This window comes from Malurus melanocephalus, unplaced genomic scaffold (genome assembly GCF_030028575.1).
Source record: "Malurus melanocephalus ecotype Western Australia unplaced genomic scaffold, MMel_1.1 scaffold_1051, whole genome shotgun sequence".
NCBI classification, from domain to species: domain Eukaryota; kingdom Metazoa; phylum Chordata; class Aves; order Passeriformes; family Maluridae; genus Malurus; species Malurus melanocephalus.
The window spans coordinates 58,765-66,455 of record NW_026624283.1 but is presented as its reverse complement, the minus strand read 5'-3'; the positions used below and the strand labels follow the sequence as shown (position 1 = coordinate 66,455).

The window sequence follows — 7,691 nt, the reverse complement described above, 5'->3', positions numbered from 1 at the left end:
GCTGAGAGAGGGACAGGACAGAGCCAGGATTGGGGGGCTGAGAGAGGACAGAGCCAGGACTGGGGGGCTGAGAGAGGGAGCAGGACAGAGCCAGGAATGGGGGGCTCAGAGAGGGACAGGACAGAGCCACGCTCTGCTGCTCCAGAGCAAGGGCCAGCAGAGGCTCAGGGTGTTCCTGACACTGGTGCTGGTGGCCCCGAGGGTTCCTGGTGCTCGTTCAGGCTGTGAAATTAAGGCACTGTCCGCACCCACTGCCCCTCGGGGAATTTGGGGCTCAGCCCAGCCCCTCCTGGCCCCTGCACAAGGAGCCTGATTCTCCCAAAAGCTGAGCTCAATTCTCCCAAAAGCTGGGCTCAATTCTCCCAAAAGCTGAGCTCAACTCTGGTGTTCCTGCAGTAATGAAGGGATGCAGGGGGTCAGACAGGACCCACACCCCGCTGCTGCTGCCCCCATCCTGACCCACTCTGGCTGCCCACGCTCTTCCCTTCCCCTGGGCTTTGGCACAGCATCGTGGGAGCTGGGACAACGCTGGTGCCAGACATCGCCAGTTAATCCCGGCTCTGAATTTGGCACAAAGCCAGCTCCACCAAGCGGGGCTGGGGGCTGCTGCTGCTGCTGCCCAGCTGAGCTCTGCACACCCTGAAAGCAGAGATTTCCTTGAGCCCYGCAGGGCGAGACAGCAGGTGCAGGGCTGTTGATGTCATGGGGACTTGCAGAGGGTATTTATGGCCCGGGCTGCTGCACAGAGCAAATCCTGCTCCCTGTCCTTGCGGGCAAACCGAGAGGAAGAGGCTCAGAGCCTTTTGCAAAGGGCTGGCAGTGCTGGCAGTGCCTCTGAGCCAGAAATTCTGTTTAAACTGTGAGCTCTCAGAGTCAAAGCAGCTCTTGCCCTTCAACAGTTGCTAGGCTGAGCCCATTCCTGTGATTTGGGTTCATGGGAGAGGCAGGAATTAAAATCAGTGTGTGAATTATTAGAAGAGCTGCAGGAAATGGGGTTGGTGCAGGGGCTGGGGCAGACAGGGGTGTTCTGCACCCCATGGAGGCTGTGACCATGCCCAGGTTATTCTGGGGTCACAGTGTGGGGATCTTCTCTCCAGAAAAGCATTTTCTGCGCTGGACAGAGGATGAGGAGCGTTGGTGGAGGGCTCCATCCTTCCTTYYMATTCACCCYGAGAGCAGTGAGGCTCCTGRGCTGCAGGGCCACCCCAGCWGAGCCCTTCCCTGCCCCATCTCCAGGGCTCTCTGGGCTCYGGGGAACAACAGCCCCTTGTCACCATCACCACGAGCCAAAGATAGGAGCAGCATTGATCCCCTGGCATCCCGAGCAGCCGTGGGCAGCGGCCAAGGCCGGCACCGTGCCCATAAACAGCACGTGGGCAGCGGGGCGGGCACCGGGCACTCGGGGCTCCTTGCTGCCCCATTGGACTCCTTCCCTTCCTCTCCCCTTCCCCCTCCTCCTCAGCAGCGAGCTCAAATCCCTCAGACAGCAAGCTGGGCACCGCCGAAGGGCCCAGCCCAGGAGTGGGACAATAAAATCCCTGACACCACTGTTCAAGAGGCCTCGGGGGGGTGGAAGGCCAGGCCAGCTGCGCGGGTATAAAGCTGTCCCACGCCGCCGCCACCGCACTGCGGCTCCGTCGTTTGCCAGGCTCCTCCAGCGCTCTCCAATGGATATCACCATCCACAACCCCCTGATCCGCAGACCCTTCTTCTCCTGGTTGGCACCGAGCCGTATCTTTGACCAGATTTTCGGGGAGCACCTGCCCGAGTCAGAGCTGCTCCCCGTGTCCCCCAGCTTCAGCCCCTTCCTGATGCGCTCCCCCATCCTGCGGATGCCCAGTTGGCTAGAGACAGGACTCTCGGAGGTAACATTTGCTTCTCGGGGCTCTTTGTGGCTGCTGGGGGCACAGCCTGGTGGCCCTGGAGGCCCAGGAGAGCAGAGAGCTTTGGAAGCTGCTTGCAGGTGTTTTTTCGGGTTTTTTTTTTCAGGAAAAAGGTTGGGGAAAAGGGCGCTGTGCTTGTGCCTCTGCATGGTTTGGGATGAGGCAAGCCTTGCTCTAGTGATGGGAACGGAGCTCAGTGAGCAGGGCAGATGACCCCAGGAGCTGGCAGAAGAAAGGAGGAGTTTAATTTCCCAAATTTCCCAAAATKSCCTAATTTYCSTSATTTCCCAGTCTGCTGTGYCAAACTTTCAGCCCCATCCCACCCGAGAAGCAAAGGGCACAGGGGCACTGAGATGCTCCTGTCAGGCAGCGCAGGCTGCTGAGGGAAAAGGGGCCTATTTTAAACAATCTGCCCAGAAAAGCAGAGTTTTAACAAGATCCAGGACCCAGAGAACCACGGAGCAGGCGCCTCCTTGCTCCAGAGACTGAGCCAAGAGGATTTTGCCTGTCCTGCAAGTCAACTGTCTTATTTACAAGGAGCTCGTGGAGCTATTCCAAGCAGAAGGAGTGAAAGCATTATTGTAATCCTTGCATAATGCTCCCCTCGGTTTGGTGACCTGGGTCTGGCTGCCCATCAAAGCAGCCAAAATAAAGACTTTTATTTTTTTAATATTATTTTATTTTTATATATTATTGTATATTAAAAAAATCCCTCCGTTTTAACTAAACAATCAGTTTTAAAAAGTCAATTTTAACTAAAGAACCAGTTTTAAATAGTCAGTTTAAAATAGTCAGTTTTAACTAAAGAGCCAGTTTTAAATAGTCAGTTTAAAATAGTCAGTTTTAACTAAAGAGTCAGTTTTAACTAAACAATCAGTTTTAAATAGTCAGTTTTAACTAAAGAGTCAGTTTTAAATAGTTTTAACTAAAGAATCACTTTCAAATAGTCAGTTTGAACTGAAGTTTTTAAACTTAAGTTCAGTTTTTTAACTGAAGTTTCTTTAGTTTCMACTAAAGAACCAGTTTTAACTAAGGAACCAGTTTTAACAAATCCAGATTGAGGATCTCAGGCTCTGCAGTGATGGGCATTAATGCAAGGCCAGCGAGGCACAGAGCCACTCAGACCAGATCCCAAATAAAGCTCAGTCTGTGCKTGTARGGTCCAGCTTTAGGCTTGCCCTGCYKCATTCTGAGAGCCTTTCYCACCCCTTTTTYCCTGAATTCACCTCCTYGTTTCTGCAGATGCGACTGGATAAGGACAAATTTTACGTGAACCTGGACGTGAAGCATTTCTCCCCCGAGGAGCTGAAGGTGAAGGTKCTCGGGGACATGATCGAGATCCACGGGAAGCACGAGGAGCGCCAGGTACCTCCTCTTTGATTTTTTCACCTCTGGGAACTGCAGAACAATCCTGTGCTCACCTCAAATATTTGTGATTTTTTTTAATCAAGATGCTCTGTGAAATCCCCCCCCAAGAGGATCCCAATTGGGGCAGTGAGAGGGTGGGTGGAGGTTTATTGCTGATGTGGCGTGAACTGGGAGCTGAACTGGAAAACCAGCATGAAATGGGCATTTTTGGGCTTCCCTTCTTTCTGGGGAGAGGCCAGGAATGCAGGAAGGTGTCCAGCGAGCTAAAAATGAGCTGTAAAAATTGAGCCACGCAATGAATCGGCGCAGTGCCTTCTGTGTTACCTTTCCTAGGCCCAACCATCAATCTTTAATCATTAAAAGCTGTGTTTTGCTGTCACTCACAGCTCTCTGTGCGGACACTGGGCAGCAGRAACCCAAAGCCATGCCCAGAGCTGGATTGAACAGCCTTTCCCAGTCTCCATCCCCTGTCCCCACCTCCCTGCAGAGGGATAAAGCAGCTCCACCCCTGGAATTGCCATCCCCAGGAGTTTCTGGAGGTGCCAGCCAGGGAATCTTCAGCGGGTGGGAGCCTGCAATCCTGGCCAAAACGCTGGGATATTTTTTTGGTTTTTGGCCAAGAACATAAGCAAGCACTGAGATTGAGCAGTGAGGGTCTCCAGGGATCCTCCAGGGAGCTCTGGTGCTGCTCCATCTCAGAAATGCCATCCCAGACAGCTCAGGGAAGCCTCTGCCTGGCAAAGGGTGGGACACAAAGCTCCTYCTGTAAATATCGAGTGTGCACCCAAGCAGGGCTGTCTCACTTTGGCTTTTAAAGAAAACAGCTCRTCTCCAAACCCTTTTACCTCCCTGAAAACCTTTCCTTTCAAAGCCACCCCTCCCCAGCCTCAGCCTTTGAGCTGGAGGAGGTTGAGATGGAACCGGGTGAATATTTCTCATTAAAATCCGCTTCTCCCATCCCTCCCGAATTGAAGGACGAGCACGGCTTCATCGCCAGGGAGTTCAACAGGAAATACCGGATTCCYGACGACGTGGACCCGCTGACCATCACATCATCACTCTCCCTGGACGGGGTGCTGACCGTCAGCGCTCCCCGAAAACAGAGCGACGTCCCCGAGCGCACCATCCCCATCACCCGCGAGGACAAACCGGCCATCGCAGGGGCCCAGAGGAAATAGAGGCAGCTCTGCAGCTCCAGAGTCACCCTGGAGAGCCATTCCTGAGCCCTCTCCTCCACCAGATGCCGGCTGTGCTGAATGGCTGCTCCTGTTATTTATGCTGAGTAAGTTTACTAACGAATAAACCATGGAGAAGCAGTTTGGATTGATTTGTTTCGGGGCGCTGAGGGCGAGGGAGAGGTTGAGTTGAGAAAGGTGGATAAAAGGCGCAGGGGAATATCATTTTTGGGTGTCAGGTGTGTCCAGGAGTGCTTTTCCAGAAGCACTTTGCTCATCACACCTTGTGTTCTCTCTCCCTCCAACGCTGCCAGAGGATTTCAGAGCGTTTCACAAGCGAGAGGGGAGTTTCTCCCGTGGAGATTAAACTGGTAAAACAGCTCCATGGCAATTGAAACCCATTTGAAATGTATTTGATAACAGCTGGCTGGAAGAAAGCTGTATCTTAAATCTCTATAATGACTCAGGTAATGGAGAAGCACCCGGCTGGGCTGCAGTAAACACAAATCTGCCCAAAGAGAAGAGAAACATCCTGCCCTGGTGATGCAAATCACCGCCCTTTGAAAGCCTGGTGTTAGTGCTCTTCAGACAGGGAGCAGGGTCTGATGTCTGCAGCAATAATCTGATTTTTGCCAGCGCTGCTGAGTGGTACAAACCACTACTAAAGTCCTTTCCCAGCAKCTTCATCTGCTTAGCACCTCTCTTCAAAGGGGTACAAAGGGAAATCTGGATTGCTGGAATTGAGTTTGTGAAATTCATCTTCAAAAAGGCCACAGATCTGTCRCACACATCGCCAGACTCAGTCATGACCTGACCTATTTTCTATGYTCCTTATCCCTGCTAAGACAAAAGTTTTATTAGAAAGGATCTCATTACCCCTCAGATGAGCAGGGAGGACCTTCTTCTTCTGTGGCTGTAGGTGAGAAAAATCAAATGAGCGCTCTGTGATGTGGGGTCACTGTCAAACACCCCCAATCCCACCTCATTTCCAAGGTGTGCTGCTTCCTCTTAGCTGGTTCTAATGAGCTGAGGTGTTAATTGGGCYTGTCTGGCCAGGCACAGCCACCTCTGCACTCCAGAGAAAACCACAGACACACACAGAGCTTACAAACAACRCAGATTAAAAAGCAGCAAGAACATTTTCCACACGGCTTTCATGTGTGACGGRTCTTTGTGCTGGAAGGAAATCGCTGTACCAAGAGTTCCTGAAGGTTTCTGTTGCTTTTCCTGCATCCTTCTTTTCTTTCTCCATTTGGAAACCCGGAGAGCAGCAGGGCTGAACAGCTGAACTGCACAAAGGAGCTYCCAGCTCTGAGTGGTGGCCTGAAAATCAATGAAGTTTTTGTTCAAATCCTAAAAGAATCAATGTTAAAATGAAGCAAACGTGAAATGTTAAGAATATATCCAGAAAGGCCAACTGAGGGAAATATTTTCCAAAGCCCGGGGTTTTGTTAGGCTCAAATCAGCAGCAAGAAATGGGCATTTTGAGTGAAAGCTCAAACTGGATGAGGTCAGCCAGTCGAGAATACTTGAAATGCAAAACCACTCCCTGAGTGACCTGAAATACCTGTTCTGGGGTGGCCCAGGAGCACAGCCCAACACGCAGAGAATGACAGAAAACATCCCTGTCATCTCCAGGCACAAACACCTCCGAGAAGCTCCTCACATCCAACACTTCTGCACACGTCAAATCCACTCTCTGATGTTTCCCTTGTAATTTGGAGCAGGCTGATTCAAAGCAGTGCGTGTGTTGAAAAGGAAAACTCGCCTTTRCCATGGCTAGATATAAGTTTAGAGGGTTTTTTTAATTATTGGGATGGGAAGGTCATGTGGTAACTCTTTTCCTGCATGTGTCAGTACCCAACACTTCTCCAGGACACCTCCCCGCCCTTTAAAATAGATAAAATTATTCCCCCAAGGCCACAGGGACCCTGRGAGCTCTCCTTTGCCCATTCCAAACATCCCTCTGTCATTACCCGTGTGGAACTCTGTCCCTGCCCTGTGGAGCACCTGTGGGAGCACAAACAGAGCAGGAGACACCCAAGCMTGGCTGTCGTGCACATTTTATCCCATAATTTCCTTTCTTCTCAAAGGCATGTGCATAAACACCTCTGTGAGGCAGGGTAATTAATTTACCTTGTATCACCCTGTTGAGAAATTAGGGACCTTCTTATTACACCTTGATTACRTCTGCAATTATCTGACACCAAACGATGCTTCCACCACCTTCCCACCGCTTCCCATCTCTTTTTCTTCTCTGTCTGGCTCTCCTCCCCTCCTTTGGGAATTAAAGCAGCACAAATATTGCAAAGTGCCCCAATTGCAGGGGCAGGTACGAGTTCAGAGGAGGCCTCCAAGTTGATTATAGGGCTGGAACTCCTGTGCTATAGGAAAAGCTGAGAGAATCGGGATTGTTGGAAAAGAGAAGGTTTTGAGGTGACCTATTCTGGGTTTTTGAGCCTGGAAAAAGAAGGTTTTGAGGTGACCTATTGTGGGTTTTGAGCCTGGAAAAGAGAAGATTTTGAAGTGATCTATTGTGGGTTTTGAGCCTGGAAAAGAGAAGGTTTTGAAGTGACCTATTCTGGGTTTTTGAGCCTGGAAAAGAGAGGGTTTTAAGGTGACCTATTGTGGGTTTTGAGCCTGGAAAGGAGAAGGACCTATTGTATTTTTCCAGGAGAGATGGAAAGAAACCATTGCTTTAAGGACCCTCCTAACCCAAACCATTCCGCGATTCTGCGATTCTACCATTCCTCCGCCTTTTTTTTTTTTTTTTTTTTTTTTTTTTTTAATTTTAAATAACGTAACACCCATTTCCTGTTGCGCTGGCCGGTAAAGCGCCCCCAATCCCCGCTCCCGAACCCCTCCCGTTCCCGGCGATGCTGCCGCTCATCCTCCACCGGGTCACCGCCGCCTCCCCGCACCCGGGGCCGGGCAAGCGGCTACCGAGGAGTGCCCGGGGATGCCCGCGGCCACCCGACGCCACCAGCAGTGGCCACTGACCGGGTCCCACGTCATGAGCGAGCGCCGGTGGCTCCGAGCGCCGGTGGCGGTGCCGGGACCATGGGACCGCMGCTCCGCCGCGTCCTGCTGCTCGGAGAGGGCAACTTCTCGTTCGCCGCGTCCCTGTGCGGGRCTCCGGGCACGCAGGTGGTGGCCACTTGCTACGAGAGCGAGGAGGAGGTGGCTGAACGCGGGGGAGCGGAGCGGAGCATCCGCCGGCTGCGGGACAGCGGTGGGTGCGCGCCCCGGGAGCGCGGGGACAGCG

At 52.0% G+C, this 7,691-nt stretch overlaps 2 protein-coding genes across 2 annotated transcripts in view; both read left to right on the top strand.

Annotated features, from left to right (window-relative positions):
• The first annotated feature begins 1,473 nt into the window (after nucleotides 1–1,473).
• On the top strand, nucleotides 1,474–4,560 carry CRYAB (crystallin alpha B). The gene is made up of 3 exons (XM_057386783.1): nucleotides 1,474–1,865; nucleotides 3,126–3,248; nucleotides 4,226–4,560. Exons 1-3 carry the CDS (start codon nucleotides 1,668–1,670, stop codon nucleotides 4,427–4,429), a joined length of 525 nt encoding a protein of 174 aa, XP_057242766.1. The 5' UTR covers nucleotides 1,474–1,667; the 3' UTR covers nucleotides 4,430–4,560.
• A 2,672-nt stretch (nucleotides 4,561–7,232) lies between these two features.
• Nucleotides 7,233–7,691, top strand: part of FDXACB1 (ferredoxin-fold anticodon binding domain containing 1) — a 4,956-nt gene continuing 4,497 nt past the window's right edge. The window contains exon 1 of the mRNA XM_057386782.1: nucleotides 7,233–7,658. Within this exon, the coding sequence (XP_057242765.1) occupies nucleotides 7,487–7,658 (172 nt within the window). The 5' untranslated portion in view covers nucleotides 7,233–7,486. The remainder of the gene's footprint in view (nucleotides 7,659–7,691) is intronic.